Raw genomic sequence first — 17,795 nt, forward strand, 5'->3', positions numbered from 1 at the left:
TTTTTTTAGCGTGTGGCTTTTTACAATCGGATTTATCTATTTATTTCCTATCCTATCAACTGCAAGATATTTATTTTTGCTGTACATTTATTTGATTTAATCCATTAAATCATTTGGGATTATCATATAGGCCAATACAACAGCTTAATATAAAAACATTATCTGATTTATGGGTAAATCAACACAGAGTATGCATCTGACTGATTATTTGCTTTATTTGTGTCTCAGCCATTTGGCTTCTGTTCTTCCATCAGACGCTTCAAGCTTAGTGCGCTGCCATCCCTTAAATACCCAGAGAGGGGGGATCTGCGGATTGTCTGCAGGCCGTTTCCACATGGCTTTTCACATTCTGACATTTAAATTGCGAGTGGGGAAGAGAAGGAGAAGGGGGGCGAGTTTGTAGTTTGCATTGTGACCAATAGAGGGCGCTTAAGAGGCTCTACGGTCCCACGGAGAGAGTTACATTATCCCAGTGTGATCTGGCACGGAGGCGGGAGGGGAGCAAGTCCTGGACGAGGTTTGAGCCAGAAGCACTCCACTCCCGACTTTAATCGACATTCCTCCGTCAGTCAGGCTCGCAGAACTGAGCAAAACAATTCACTGTGCGTAATTACGCACGGCGACGAAATATTATCGGTGTTGTCTCGCTGTGGAAGCCTGCGGACAAAGGAAGGCAGAAAGGCTGGAGTACAACAACTGACTTGAGAGGAGAGGAGTACTGTTGCAGGGGGAACAGGGGAATCTGCAGTCGGAAGTGATTTGTCTTTTTTCGGAAATGTAAGTTTCGTCCAGCAATTTGGGGAAGAGGCGAATCTGTTTGGAAACAGAGGAGAAAGGGACAAAAAGTGGAGTGGTGAGTGGAATCAGTCCTATAACAGCATCCAGATCCTCGGAGCATGGGGTAAGTTAGACATGTACGTGTCCTGCTGTCGGTGAAGTGATTTTTTCAGATGTCGAAATGCTTAAAAAAGTGAACTTTGTGGTGACGTGAATGTTCTCAGCGTGTGGCTGTTCTGTCCTCTTAGTCAGCACATGCTCTTTAATAAAAAAAAAAAACATTTCAGTCAGAACATTAACATCAGTTCACAGGTGCCAATGCTTTGAGAACGCTCTGATAGACAAAACCGTGAGATAAATATTGTTTGTGAACTAGATCCAGTCTGAGGTCTGTTTACACCGTAATGAAATAATGTGATCGTAAAAAGGTCAAATTCACATGTCAGCAGATCATGCCTGCATCATATTACATCATATTGTACTATGCATCCTGCAGTTAACAGAGTTACTGCGATTTCCTGTTCTCTATTCCTATGCTTTTTGCATCTCACACTCACACTCACTCTCACACACTCACACTCACACTCTCTGGACCCTTTCCAAGTCGATTGCTATGCAATCCTGGGTGGGTTTTCTTTGGGAAGCTTCTGGTGTCAAGCTGTGCTCACTCTCATTAGGTGCAAGTGTTGTGTGTTGAATAAAAAAAGCAGGCTTGGCTCAACACACCTGAATCCTCCTCACATTACCTTGTGGGCCCATGCTGTCATCCCCCCCCTGCAAGCTGGTTTAGTGACATTTTAATTGAGATGCTTCTCAAATGGCTTCATAAAGAACGTGTTAGGGCTTCTTCATTACTAGTGTTATATTCTATAGGTTGCCTGATTTATCTTCAGTGACAGTGAAAAGAAGCAGACCGTGCTGATAAATGAAGACATTGTGATAAGTCATGGGCCAATATTAAAATGTCATGTTAATGCAAATCATGATATTATCCCAATTATATACAATATGCTTGAACATTTCTCAGTCTAGATCCATATTCCAAGAAAAAGGGTACTTAAAGGCAAAATAGCTGTGAGTTGACTTCACGCAGCTCCTTGACACCTGAGCACACAGCTGTCAGTGACTATCAGACTAAGTATTTAGCGGCAAAACAAATGTTGTCCAACTATTTCAATAATATGTTTTAAAATGAATGTTGTTTTAATATAGAGATGTCCTTCCTGCATATCTATGAGTTTTGGACAAAAACATTTAAAGACACCACCTTCAACTTTGAAAAATCTGACAGAAATGTTCATTATTAGGATTAATTGTGTGGAAAGAGTTACAGATTAATCTGTAATGAAAGTTATTGTTTCTTTTCAGCTTTAATTTGCAGACCAGTGAGAATGCGGCCTTTTGATAGTATAGCCCTGGTATCTGATCTGATGATTGTGTTTGATACATGCTCAGAACCTCGATCAGACATCAACTCGGCATCATCCCTCTGTGGCAGCTGAGTTCAATCACTTAATGAAAGTCATGTAGTCTCAGGGCCACCATGCTCACTCAGACAGACACATGCACATCTCCTGACAGACGACGAGACAGCATGCAGCTGCTCTATGCTCCTGTCAGAAGTGAGCATCAGGAGGAGGAAAGCCTTAATTAAAATCCACTTTTAGGTCCATAAACAAAATGAGTCAGGTGCACAGGTGCTATCATTTCTTTAAAATACTTTATTTTGATCTTTCTTTTAATCATCTTCCAGGCTGTGGGATAATGTAAGCGAGGGGGATTGCTATGTGGAGCACCATGTGTATTGCAGATCTATGGAAAGATTGAAATAATGTTGTTTAAAAAGGGTCTTTGTGCTAGATTTCCTCCATTTTCTTATTTGATCACTGATTGTGAAGTTTAATTTTAATTTCAAAATGTATTCAGGTGCTTAGCTGCTCTGAGCCTATTTACTGCTTGTTGTAAAGTACTTGAATCATATCACCTGACTTTTTTTTCTCCCAGTTGGAATATATAAAATGTAATGGAGAGAGTCTTGATTTAATGGAGATCTTTTATTTCTCTGTAACAAACTGCTGACGGCTACCATTGTTAACAACAGGCAACGGCTTTCAATTTCCATTCATCAGGTTCAACTATATATCAGAAACAGATGCCCACGGCAAAGCAAGTACCTGATGTACACAAGGAGCCCACGTCATAAATGAATACCCCCATGAATACACCATATCAACACAACTCAGTAAGGGATGCTAAGGGCAGCCATGATTTACTAGAGGTGTTCTCCAAATTTGGGCATGAAAAGATGCACTTCTTGACCGCATCGTAGACAGCCCTTTCAACCAATTTATTTATGCAAGCAATTGACAGTCTTTGTATAGTTTGTTTATTTGTAACTGAAATATTGCTGTGATTCAAGTTCTTTTACTTTTATGAATTTACCTTGATTGAATTCAACCCCAAGGTCTTCTTGAAGTATGAAGTATAGCTACACTGTGTAAACAAATGATTGGATTGGATTAGCACTTGGTATTAGCAGATATGTCATTGGGATGTCAGCAAATAATGCCCTCACAAGCTTCACAGGTAATTGATTTCATGTGTAACTCAGATCCTCTTTCCTCTTGTTCTGCCGCAGAGGAGTTGTCTGCCAGCTGTAAAATGTTCCCGCTACATCGAGACAGGTACAAACCCACGTCGTCTCTGTGTTGTGGCTCTGCATGGCTGGGATGGGCGAGAACTCAAGATTAGTTTTTGATCTTATCCTAAACGATACTGAGCATGACATGAATGTTATTGATATCAGCAAAAGCTACTTAAATAAGTGAGACACTTTTTTTTATGACTTTGAAAAGTTACGTTAAACATCAAATTTGAAAAAGAGCTTGAGTATTTATGCTGTCCGGCTCTGCTTAAACATGAAGAATACACCCTCAGTATCTGTACTTCTTAAGTTTTAGGGATCTATACGCTAGGGCTGTGCGATTATGGCAAAAATCATAATCACGATTATTTGGGTCAATAATTGATATCACGATTATTAAATACGATTATTCATTGACTTTGAAAACATCCATTTATTGAACTTTAAAACAAATACAAATAATAATTTGAACAGTATCTTTTTAACTGTTGATTACCCTGAACGTATAATTCAACTGAAAAACCAATACAAAAATAAATGATACATTTAAATAAATAATATCAAAAATAATAAATACCAATAAACAAGATCAACAAATATTTTGGAGCGCACTTCCACAAGCTACTAAACATATATAAATATGATGAATACAAATAAATGAGACCAAAATGAATTAGATCAAATATGTTCTAGTGCACTGTCACAACCAAGCAAAGCAAAATAATTGTTTTTTTCGATTATGTTGTTTTCGTAATTGTGGCAGGCCAAAATCGTAATTGCGATTTAAAATACGATGTTAATTGCACAGCCCTACTATACGCCCATCCCTACTTCATCAAACATTTATTTGTCTCCGAACAAAATCCACACTCATCCCCAGAATGTTTATCCTTCCTCAGTATCTATACTATATATTATATATCTGTGAGATATGGTTCTCACTGAGGACGTTTCATGCTTGTCATGATGTGAAGATGTTGTCCGCACGCTCGCCTCCGCCTGCCGCCGTTGTCTGGTGTCTCTTTCCTCATATCATCCCCCGTCAGTTGCTCCATTGCAGCTCCATTGCAGCTCCATTGCTGGATTGTTTCAACTCCTTACAGTGCATTGTATTTTTGTAAGCTGTTGGTATGTTTTGCATGTTAAACTGTGGTTTTCAAAATAACTACAACTATCGAAGTATACAGTGTTTCCCTCTGACATGCAGAGGATCGAATCGATATACATTTCGATCCTCAAGAGACGCATTACATTATGTTGATTCAGCTGACGCTTTTATCTGAAGTGACTCTACAATAAATGCATTCAACCAGGTGGGTACAACCACAACAAAAATAATAATCATGCACGTACATCAACATTCAGTAAACAAATATGCTGAACTACTTCCTGTGCCACATTTAGAGACAATTAGAGAAATATTAACTTTTTATTTGCCTCCCGTTAAGGCTGGAGGCATTATGGTTTTTTGTTGTTAGTCCCATTCCTGGAACGCCTTTACCCAGGAACACCTTGAGGAAATGTCCTCACTTTATGCAGAAACGTCCACTGAATTCAAGGATAAACTGATGGGATTTAGGAGGTTTAAGGTCAATGTCACTGTGACCTCACAAAACACTTGTTTGGCCAAAACTCAAGAATTAGGGTTAGGATGTATGAAGCATTGATGCATGGATGTAAACTGAGAATAGACTAGCTGGCAAAGGCGTACAACCGAGAGCGGATCATTCCAGTTTTTAACTTATGGGACAAGTTAAACAACATTTTTCTAAAGGTGAAAAGCAAACGCGTGAGTAGAAAGCCGAATTGTTGTAGCATAGCGCAGTGTACACAGTGGGGCTTCTGCATTTTGGATCTACAAACATGCCAATACCTACTGACACAAATCAAAGCTAACCCCAGCCATTGATTGCTAGAAAATGTATAATGATACCCAAAAGATGGAGTTATACATTACCAAAAACCATAGTTAAACTTGTAGGGGGATAAACCCATCCCTTTTTATTGCCAGAAGTAAGATGAGAAGATGGATACCACTCGTGTATAAAAGTGGCCTCAATCGTCTAAGCCTAAATAAGTGAATAATGTTAATTACATTGTCAAAATATTCCCTTTTGTTCTTCAGGAACATAATCAGTTAATCTGCAGCAATAAAGGCCGTTAAATCTGTTCAGCGTCCTTCCAAGGAGAAACCAGCTGCTCAGTGGAGAAAGCCTCTTAATTGCTGTTTGAGAGACATTTGCGATTGCTTGAATAAACGGTAATCTCTGCTCACTCCATTTCACCGTGTTTTATTGGCATAGTGAGTAATAACAGTGCTGCCGCAGGAGGAAGACAAAACATCCTCTCTTTTTCGGTGCTTCTCCCTGACCTTGATATCCTGAATACAGAGAACACTCCAGCTCTGCGTCACCTTCACAATGTGAGAGAGTAGTAAGTTATCAGTCAGAGGAGCTGACCTTCAGATAAGTGAAGTGCCGTGCTGTCATTTAACACAACCCGAGCTCAGGAGTCAAAAGTGAGCCAATGAGGGCTTGTGGTTGTGAGGTGTAAAAGATTCCATGGGAGTTGGTCAACATCTTCTGAATACCTGACCACCACTTGTTTTACTCCCAACGCCTTCCAGTGTATAAACTTGGCCGTGTGTATGTTGTGCTACAGATATGGTGACTTGTTGAGCAGCTTCAGTATGAGTTAGCGTTTCCCCTTCGCTGGGCTATTTTTGTATGTAGTTGTAGCGTGTCATGTTGCCTGACCGGACCAGACACTTTCGCTGGCTCGGGAATGTGAACACGAGGCAGTTTACTCTCAGAGGTCGGAGGAAGCAGACCCTTGAAAGGAGAAATGCTTTTAGAGGAACAAAGAAACTGCCAAAAGAAGAAAAAAACCTTTTCTCTCAGTGCAGTGGCCGGAGTCCCCAGAGGCTGCAAAAGTGCAGCAGAGATCCAGTTTGTTGTTATCTTAATGCACAGATGGTGAAAGATGATGCTCAGCTGACGCTCTTCTTTAGACTGAAACCAACTCTTTTTTTTCTAGGCTTATGGGACGTGTTATTCAACCTTGAGTTTCTGTTAATACTCTAATGTTAATATACAACTACAATAAGATGTTCAGATAAACAAGGTGTATCTATAAAGCACCTCTCACCCTCTCAACTATTCACTTTTCAATCGGACAGATACTCGAATCTGAATGATATCATGCGAGTTGTTTCATACATTTTCACAAGGTGACTGAAAATAAATTAAATCTAATAATGTTACATGACACCATCTGTAGCCTTCACAGTGTTGTATCTCAAGTGTAATAGCAATATTGCAAAGCTGAAAGTTCTCTTAGGTTGCCTTCATGTAAAACAGAAAATATAAACCTTTAAACTCTTTTTGGTCTTTTTAATTGTTACTCTTGTCCAGACAGGCCCAGAAGAGATGTCTTTATTCTTAAAGAGATATTAATGAAAGTGATGGAAAAAGCTGATGCAAGCCTTCATCAGTCAGTATGCAGGAGGAATGATGCTTGTGACTTAAAAACCTTTTAATCTACACATGGACCTAAAAAATACTTATTTTTATACTTTTCATATTAAAGTATTAATATCATATATTAATATTGTTGTATACTGTTGATACAGATTGTTAAACCCATTTACTCCAAATGGGTGAATTGTGATATTGCGCTATATCAATAAATTGTACTGGACTTGTAAAATCATAAATGCCTAATATAAAATTCAGGAAACTATAAATAATGCCCATCGAAATGTGGGGAAATATCCTGGAATGACTTAATGCAATATCAAAATTGTTGTTTGATTAATTTCATTTAGACCAGTCAATTTAAAGACAAGTACTATTATCACATAACCTTATCTCTTCTTTATATAATCCTACTTGCATTGGATTATTCGGATTATGACTGAACAGTCAGTTATTTTCACAGTGGGAGTGATTGACACTTTTTGTCTGCTTCTCTGAAACAGTGAATATTCAGCCAATCACATTCAGTGATTATTTGTTCCATCTTCTTCTGACCTTTACTCAACCTCTTGGTCATCTCCCCCTCATCAGATGTCCAGGCTTTTTGACTTGCTGTTTCGAGTGTGAGCTTTCAGTTTTAAAGAACAACCAATTGGATTTTTGTCAAGCAAGTTTTGCAGCTTCGCCCTCCCTCCAGGCTGTTGACAGCCAGCAGAGCTTACAGAGATTCAGGGTTGGCAGTATGAGGAGAATTCTCTCAACTACAGAAGCGTCTGGTGGGGTCTGCCTGCAGGGACAGAGGGGAAGGGGCCGCTTCTGTTCCACAGATCCAGGGTGCTGAAGTTAAGAGGAGAGAGGAAGAGAGCAGGGAGAGGGGGTTAGAGAGGGTGTGTGTGTGTGTGTGGTGTGTGTGTGTGTGTGTGTGTGTGTGTGTGTGTGTGTGTGTGTGTGTGTGTGTGTGTGGTGTGTGTGTGTGTGTGTGTGTGTGTGTGGGTGTGGTGTGTGTGTGGTGTGTGTGTGTGTGTGTGTGTGTGTGTGTGTGTGTGTGTGTGTGTGTGTGTGTGTGTGTGTGTGTGTGTGTGTGTGTGTGTGTGTGTGTGTGTGGTGTGTGTGTGTGTGTGTGTGTGTGTGTGTGTGTGTGTGTGTGTGTGTGTGTGTGTGTGTGTGTTGTGTGTGTGTGTGTAGTGTGTGTGTGTGTGTGTGTGTGTGTGTGTGTGTGTGTGTGTGTGTGTGTGTGTGTGTGTGTGTGTGTGTGTGTTTGTGTGTGTGTGTGTGTGTGTGTGTGTGTGTGTGTGTGTGTGTGTGGGTGTGTGTGTGTGTGTGTGTGTGTGGTGTGTGTGTGTGTGTGTGTGTGTGTGTGTGTGTGTTCCCCCTGCCGCTCTCAGGTTGCCCGTGGGAGTATTTTAACCTTATCATTTTTTTAAATCTTAATTTACAATGTTTTCAAAATCAAAGGGTAATAGTGTTTAGAATATATAGTTTATGTTTTGTTGGAACTGAGATGAATGTGTGTTGCTCAGGATACAGCACTGTATTGTGGGTCAGTTGTTGAGTGCTAATTGTATCCTCTTTAAAGACTGTCCTTCTACGATAACGGTATCATTTCAAATCAGAAAAAAGAGAAATAAACAAAGCATGAAAAAAACTGGCAATGCTCACAGAAATGTCTGTGCTGGGTAACAGGATTTCAGAAAGTGCTACTCCATTTGTCACACAGTTTTGAGCCCTCACACTGTCCGGCTCTCTGACACCCACAGAGACACGGTGCCACTCAGCGCCTGCCGCTCAGCGATTGGGTCTTTAGGGAGGACGGTGGTTAGGGGCTCGAACGAAAACCCACAAAGCTGCTCAAGTTCTTGTTTGTTAGGAAGTTACCTTCACATGCTACAGTATGTGGCTACACCCTTATAGAAACATTTGTATTTATGAAACGGCATTATAAAAGTGTTTTACTTTTTCCCCCTGCATTAGTCACCAGTAAAAGGGTGCTTAAATCAGAGGTCTCCGTGGCTCCACCTGGGCATCTATATTCTGTCTAATCAGGTCAGGAAGGGCCCTGTTGTGTTGCAAGGCAGACAATCAACTCTGAAAACACAGAAAATGTGTGTCTGTGAGGCAGACAGTGTGAATGGTAAACTGCAGAGAAAATGACACTTATTATTTGTTTGTTATTTGGTGGGAAATTGCGCTGCTGCTATCACTTGGTGCTCTCTCTGTTTGTGTCGGTTCTGGTCGAACACATTTTGGATTTTCCCCAGATCTATTTGGATTGGGTCTGACTCTCCTTGTTTCCCTGTTGGTTTGGGACTTTATTTATTTGTTCACACTTTTATCCCATGTAGGGGTGAGGTTGCTTTGCAAGTGTTTCAGAGCAGGTCAAACATATTTGTAAACCAATGAAGACCAGATTTGCAATAATTAGTTGATTGATGTTCAACTAAGAACATTTTACAGCTATTTTTAGTTTTCCACAAACACTCCTAATTTGCAATGACCGTTTATCAGATTTAAAAAAGCCATTTGAAGGTCTTACTCTGGCATTTAAGAAACTAATGGGCCTATTTTAAGATGAACATGCAAACTGAGAAAATAATCTTCAGAATAATGAATAATGCAAAATATACTGGTTTCAGCCACCATGATGCTTACATCATTTACCATTCCTTTAAGTTTTAACTTCCACTTGCCTGAGTACTCCACTCCTAAGTCATATACTGGCACCCTTCATTTAAATACAATATTTCTATTGATACATAACAGTTAAGAAAATATAATGAATCATTTGCTTTCTTCCCATGTATACATTAAAGGTGGGGTAGGTAATTTTGGAGAAACCAGCTCGAGTGCGGTAGAATTTGAAAATACACAGCCGGAAAAAATCTGCCACTTCCTTACAGAGCCCCTCCTCCAACACACACGAATGCGCACAAGACCAATGAGGGCACGAGATAAGTTTGTGCACAGATGGAAGGCTGACAGGCAGGTAGGCCATCCAGTTATTTTAGCCGGGCCGGCTAAAATGATTGGTCGTACTTTTTACAGTACTACGGCTTCCACAGATGACATTTTTTTTAATGGATTTTTTGTCAAAACACTTAAGATATTCATTGCTATCGGGATGTTAAGAGCATTCCATGGGATATAACAAAAAGTGTATCTCGAGCCGGTTTCTCAAACTTACCCCCCCACCTTTAAAAGTAGTTAAAGGTGGGGTAGGTAAGTTTATCTTAAGTGCTTTGACAAAAAATCCATAAAAAAATTCATCTGTGGAAGCCGTGGTACTGTAAAAAGTACGACCAATCATTTTAGCCGGCCCGGCTAAAATAACTGGATGGCCTACCTGCCTGTCAGCCTTCCATCTGTGCACAAACTTATCTCGTGCCCTCATTGGTCATGTGCGCGTTCCTGTGTGTTTGGAGGAGGGGCTCTGTAAGGAAGTGGCAGATTTTCTCCGGTTGTGTATTTTCAAATTCTAGCGCACTCGAGCTGGTTTCTCCAAAATTACCTACCCCACCTTTAACTACATCATTGTCAGCTAATATTTGTATGGGATTCATATTGCAGAGGAGGTAATGAACTGATATCAGAGATGACCAGGGGTATTTTGAATATTAGCGGGCAGTGCATGAGTAGCATGCAATGGACCATCGTAGGTCAGAGGACGTCTATTAAAGCCTCCTGGTTTTCTGATGACTCTCTCTGACTCCAGCTTGTCCACATGTCCCTCGGTCCATAGCCTTTTAGAGTAAGCCAAGTACCACTGTAATATTCTCTGAGACAAAACATTTCATCTGTTTTGAGAGAAAGAGTGCTTTCAGGCTTGGCAGGAGCTTTTCCAGGAGGGCTGTTTGTTTGGCTCGGTCCATCATTTCACCAGATCTCCCATCCTTTTATGTAGCCTCGAAATTCATCTGAATACTTCATGTCAATTAATTTATCATGAGGGTGGAGAGCAGCATGGCCTCAAGGCTGCCTCTGTATGTCTGGTGTCATTGCAGTGTGCTTTTAAGGGGAACGTAGAGGATTTTATAAAAATGGATGAAAGATACTTCAGCCCACAGCTCAGACTCTGCTGCTTTACTCTCTCCTTCTCTGACAATGGCATACTCTCAGAGCCAGGTCTTTTTTAAGAAAACTTTCAAACTCTTAAGTTAAAGTGTAGTTTTAAATCTCCATTTAGCACCACATCAAAATCATCCAATGACTTTGCTGTGACAGCCTCCTGCGACAGACTGCTGCAGACTTGTGTGTTGGATGAATGCAAGGATGTGCAGAAGATAAAGTGGTTTTGCCCACAGAGGATTGAGCCACACTTGAGGATTGAGCCCTGTTTCCCGCTCGCCTGCCTGTCCTCAGATACCAGCAGAGCTGTGTCTCTCAGGTTTTACCAGTCTGTTTCTTCTGCCTCCTCCACTCTGACCATGAATCAACATTTTTGAAACGTCTCCAGGATAAAGATCTAGCTCTCAAAAGCTGTTTTTTTCAAATATCTAAAGCACTATAGACATACAAAATGAAGACAAATAAATGTTAGGTCATGTCAAATTAGAAAGAAGACTGTTTTGATAATTTACCTTATTCAAACATAATTTGGTTGTAGCTTTACATTGCAAGGATTTTTTTGGAGTGTTTGGTTTGCCTCTAGGAAAATTGTGACCAACAGTTCCAGCAGTTTTCTGACCACATTTTCATACATACTTGGACCTGCATATCTGAAATTAAAATGGATATCTAAACACAGTTCAAACTTAAAATGACACATTTTATTCATTAGTTCCTGGTGGTACCTGATATTTGCACAATATTAAACCTCGGTATCTTTTCACCTTAGGTTTTAGCTTCCTGAATAATACAATGTAGCATGTTGTCATGTTTTTGACCCCTTTAATTACTGAGCTGTAATCTGCAGTTCTCCCTCGCCTCACGCATGGATGTGATAGCTGTGTGAGTGTGTGTGTGAGAGTGTGTGTGTGTGAGAGTGTGTGTGTGTGTTTCTACAGTATGACGGAGGGGGTAGGGAACAGGCGGATGTATATATGACCTGGAATAGATTGAGAATAATTGATCGAGAATATGACCCCTCACTTGATGTGTTCCTCTGCCTCACAACAGGAGCTGTTTTACCCTCAGAGTAACGGCTGTATTTACATTTACAACATTTACTATTTAGAGATACTTGCACTTTGTACCTGTTCATTTCAGGTTCATGCTAAAGAGCGTTTCAGTTTAACAAATGTTTTTAAATAAATAAATAAAAAATAAGTCTATAAGCTATTGAAATATGATGCATTTCTGTCTATTAAACTAGCAGACATCGTATATGCCAATGTCACCCATCATATAATAATATGGCTGTTATTATGTGTTTTTCAATCTTTACTTTAGTATATTTATTTGATATTTTATGCACATATTTCCGTGCATAAAAGAGTTAAGTTTTAAGTTTATATTATTGAGCTTCTTTATATTTTTAAAAGAAAGTATTGCTTTATATTTCTAAAATGGTCAAACAGGTATTTAGCATCATACTGGTACTCTTGACAAAAAGCTTACACGATTTTCCCGTTGGATTATTGCAGATACTAAGCTCTGTTGGAAGCAGATGTCTATAATAAATTGTTTGGTTCAGCAAAATAATCTTTACAATTGAACACCACATGTGTTGAGGCATAAATACAATTGGCTGTAGGAAAAAGCTAACGGTAGGCTAAACAAGCTACACCACAGCCACATGACTTCTCCTCACCTCCACTGTAAAGGAGTTTCAGCGTGATGACGTTTAATAATGTGGAGAATTTACTGCTGTTGAAAAACTTTAATTAAAAAATCTCTTTAAGCTTTTGTTAACACCAACCTTATTTCCAACCAAAACCACATTATCTTCTGAATGAGCAGGTGCAAAAATGCTATCTAATTTTCACTTATAGGACTCATTGCTGCAGCACTCTGGGGAGCTATTCATTTATATTTTTCTCTTTAACAGTCATAAATCTAGTTACTTATCTTCCTGTGCGGTAAAGTTTGGCGGTCTGATCCTAGATTTAATTTTAGCTTAACATTTGTCAGAGCGCTCTTCAGGTTGTCAGAGTGCCGCTCTCCATCATACCCATGACTCAGGGTTTACTCTCAGAACACCTGTTTCATTTGATTAAGGGCTACACGGTGTACTATTAATTGGATCAGGTGTTTGTAAAGCACGACATCAGAGTACTCTCCTCTCTACGGCTCTGCGTTAGTCCAGACATCCTCTGTGGCTGTCAAGCTGCCGTACAGAGTTTGCTTTCCCTCACCCCAGGAGAATTAAATCCAGTTTTAATCTGCTCATATCATCAAACCGCAACGTGATGCATCCTGTCTGAGCTGATTAGCTTGACGGGGATTTCACATTGCAACATGAAGACGGCCGAAATGAATGGTGGGACATTGATTTCTGTGTGATCCGCTGTGACGGCAGGAAGCTGATGAGCAGTCAGTCATCGTTTCTCATTAAGATGAGAATATGATAAAATGGAGATCCTGTCGGAAGCTTCTTTACTTTGATGTTAATTATAATTAATTATGTTTGGCTTATTGGCTTATTGCCTTTAATATCCTGGTTATCAGTTACGCAGTCACATGATTAGTTTTATTGAGCCTAATTATGTACTTTCATGGTGCTGGTAATTTTCGAGATTCGTGTCTGATGATCTGAGCAGGGTTTTACCTCCAGACTGTAACATAAAGGTTGAGGCTCCACAAACCCCAGAATAGACGTAAGAAAAATGGCACGTACTTTCACAGCCTCCTAACTTCCACATTTGTTGTTAAAATGTCAGTTCTCAGGAGTGATTGCACAGTGAATGTTAAAGGTGATGGAGATGATAACCCTCACAAAAACTCGATGCAGTGAGGAGGCAACAGTCTTGATTCGCTACAGATGCCCTGCCTGTTACATTACATTACATGTCATTTGTTAGACTCTTTTATCCAAAGCGACTTACATACATTCAGTACTGTGGACAATCCCCACAGGAGCAATTTGGGGTGAGGTGTCTTGCCCAGGGACACAACGACATGCTGACTGCAGTGTTAGTTGCTACCCCCTGATTCGAAGTCCAGCACTCTATCCACTTAGCCACAGCCCCCCCCAGCGTTCGTATGTTGTCTCTAAGTGCAGAATTTATTTTTTGGTTGATGCAATATGTCTTGCTGGCATAATTTGCCAGAGGTTACAGGCGGAAATAATCCAAGTGGCTGAGTTTAATACCAATGGAAATTAAATCAACTGTACAGTTTGTTGTTGTTTTTTTACCGAGTGAAACTTTGTTGCTAAAGAAGTCACTTTTATACTCCTGCAATTTTATTTCTTAGAACAAAACACAATTTATACTTTACATGTTTGTACAATTGTGGTGCCTTCAATATGAAAGCATCATGCATCATGCATCATATCTCTGTGTTTTTGTGATCTGTTTTGCATTTGGTGTAAAATACAACCGAAAGCCAACATGTTGAAAAGCAGTGACATGAGAGATAAAGTCTTATCAGTGCAATCATGAGGCATGCAAAAGAAGCATGCTGTAAAAATATTGCATGGGTTATTCTCGGATATTAAAAAACTGGACATATAACTGGATTGTCTCACTGCAATAACAGCAACAAATATTTAACAGCAGGGCACCATTATCATGTAAACAACAGTTTAGCAAGAAACAGCCTTGACTATTCCCTGTTGATGGATGTCAGCTTTTATTTGCAGATATTTTGGCTACTTACAGAGGGAATAACACTGCTGTAAATAAACATGTTTTGACTCCCTTATTTTGTCCTTATGTGTCCTAGTTATTTATGACAGAGAGCCAGCACACCCAGTAGCAGCACACTGGAACTGGCACATTTAAATGGAAGGTAGCCATCATTATTGTTGTTGATCGCCAAATTTGCAGGTCCATCGTGATTTTCTCGTTATACAGCCGGCCGCACTGCATTAATTAGGCTGATGTCAAGTTAGGTGGGACCAAGCTAAATGCTTTCAGTCAATAATAACAAGCCAGGCGAATAGATTTTTATTCTCACAAAATGATCAACTCAATTATTGTGAATAAATGAAAAAACACTCATATTGACCACAGTTTGTTGTTCTATTACTTTTAAGATCACATGAACCCAAAATCTCTGGCAATTGGGATTAATTATAAAAAGCCATTTAAATGTTAGTTTAGACTTCAAAAATCTTCAATCACATGTTTATTCTATCTGTATCCTTACCAACATGGAACAGCATCTTGAGTTCAAAGAGCAAAAACTCTCTTACCTTGTTAGTATTGCAGAAAAGGTGAAAGAAAGTCACGGAAACAAATTTGCATTACATTTGTCAGTGTTGTACACAGGAAGGCTAAACGTATAACTCCAGATACATCAATTCGACTACACAGTTTGAGCTGGTTCTATCTGGCCATTGATTTAGGGTCCCTAGGGCTGCTGGAATATACATAAGAAGTATTTTATTCCCTTTGCCATACATTAAACACAGAATCGCTGCACTTGTTATTGAATTAGATGTGCACTCTTTAATATTTATATCATTCATTGGCTGCTGCCTGCCCGTTTGCTCAATTATGTATTATGTACTTCGCTTTGTATGTTTTTAATGATGTTTATGTGCAATATATGTACATTTGCTGTACTTGGGGAAATGCGAAAGACACATTTCCACTCGGATGGACAATGAAGTCAATCTGTCTTATCTTGTTCTAGCCGCTGCCATCCTGCCATCTAACTGACAACTAAATCTGCTCCTTTGGCTGGCTGCAATTGTCTATTGTTAATTGTAGCTTCACTAATCTTTTTTGAAACAATAATGACTATTGTTTGTATGCAAATGTTCAGTAATTCCAACCAAACCCAGTGGGAACAATGCTTCATATAGACAGTGCTGACCTATTTGGTTATTTCCTTTGCTTGGACAAAGAGCAGAGCCTCCTCCCAGCACACATTTTGCTCGTTAACGTCGGGATATAATTGACTTGCAGTGGGAACGGCTCATTGCCTACATTGACATTATGCAAACTCCATTAGCTGTGTAATGTTAGTCCCAGCAGTGAGTCTATGATTCTTCAAAGAGAGCATGATGGCTAATTGGACTGCTAGCGGTTAGCAAATCTTCAGCTTCATTTGCACCAATAGGCTCATTACACCAGGAGAACATCAATGACCTCGAGGATACTGACAAACACAATCCCATACACATATTGGGGGTATGTTTCCCCTATTTATAGCCTAATAATCCATCATTTTGCACTCGGTGGGAGAGGGATTTCCCTAAAGTGTCAAACCAGTCAATGGTTTGCTCTCAAACAGATGAAGAAGATGAGATACTTCTAAGGATGGGTACAGATGCTTCAGCCTTTTGGCTTTGATCAATGTACTAATTCAAGGGTCAAAGATTTCCTAAGGATAACTACAAATGCATTTTTCATCATTCTTGCCTCAATTAAATCATAAAGCAGCACGTGCAAATATTTGAATAACATTTGTAATGTTTTATCCTGAAAAATGATACCATCCAAAAATATTACCTATAGGTAGTAGATAATTATGTAAATAATAATGAATAAAGCAAATATAATGGGAGTTTATTGACAAGATTTGAGAGAGCACAAGACTAAATCTGAGCCCTACGTTTCAGACTCAAACCGTTTCTCGTTACAAAAATGGTAGATTTATCTGCATGCTAATATTTGACCAAATGAGAATCTTTTTGGTTTTGATAGGAAATGTAACTTTGTTATTATGTAGTTCTGAAACTTTAGACATAAAAGCAGCGTTTATTAGAGAGTCATTTTCTAAAGAAATCTGACCTGGTGCTTGGCACACTGCGTCGCAACATGAAATAATATGTGCAAAAGCTGTTTTTCTGCCTGAGGTCTGGTTTTATTCATCAAGGTTTTCAGATATCTGCTTGTAAAGCTTCTGCCACAACCCAAATAAAGGGAGATAAATACAAGTTGTAGTGCTCAGGGCATTACAAATAAAGTGACTTTTTAACATTCTCCCAGTAATGCAGGGTTATCCAAGAAGTCGGCTGTAAACAGTTTTTAGTTCTTTGATATAATGAGCAAAATAAAAATGTTATGTTGTGAAACTTGGACATTGTTTATGAATGAATGAAAAGTCAATTTTCGCGATGACACATATTTGTTTTAAGTGTGAGATCGTACCTACGTTTCAGTGGCAGAACATTTCCACAAAAGAAACTGTTATCAAGTAAACTAGAGGTAAAAGTCGATATATTTTACTTTGGCGTGTGAACTAACCGTTTAAGATATGTGTGAATATAGATGGATAGAGTTTAAAATTGAGTGAGAATGACAGTCTGCTCGCTCATCTCTATATTCAGAGCACCTGAGAACTCCACAGAGAAACATGGGGTCCATGCGAAGTGTCACATGCAGCAGATCTATGCCTCTTCAAAAACAAGCGTGTAACACTGTTGTTCACTATTCACTGTTTATCACTGTGCAATAAAGCTGAGAGACAAATGAAGAGTTCCTGCAGAGGAGGGATTTATTCACCTTCTTGAAAAAAGTAGTGACATGTGCTGTTATAAAATGATTTATAGCACAGCTTTTAAACAAAGTAGGTGCCCTCCAAAATGTTCTGTTGTAATTTGACTCTATTGTTTTCATTTTTTTTTCATTTTTTTTTCTTTTTTATCAATCTATTATATATGACAAAGGTTTCTTTAAAAAAAAATCAGCAACCCAAGGTTATTTTGATAAGGAAGGCTTCAGCTGCAGCACCAATGCCAGCAGGTGCTCATGGGACAATGAAAACACAAACTAATGAAAAACAACACTACTGAATGCAAAAAAGGATAAGCAAAGTATTAATAAAACGTTTTTTGGGAAAGTACAATA

At 39.3% G+C, this 17,795-nt stretch overlaps 1 protein-coding gene across 1 annotated transcript in view; it reads left to right on the top strand.

Moving 5' to 3' along the window:
• Nucleotides 1–253: 253 nt before the first annotated feature.
• LOC117495685 (homer protein homolog 3-like) overlaps nt 254–17,795 on the top strand; it is a 45,139-nt gene continuing 27,597 nt past the window's right edge. Inside the window, 1 exon segment of the mRNA XM_034147123.1 lies at nt 254–901. Coding sequence (XP_034003014.1) covers nt 897–901 — 5 coding nt within the window. The 5' untranslated portion in view covers nt 254–896.

Source organism: Trematomus bernacchii, unplaced genomic scaffold, assembly GCF_902827165.1.
Source record: "Trematomus bernacchii unplaced genomic scaffold, fTreBer1.1, whole genome shotgun sequence".
NCBI lineage: Eukaryota > Metazoa > Chordata > Actinopteri > Perciformes > Nototheniidae > Trematomus > Trematomus bernacchii.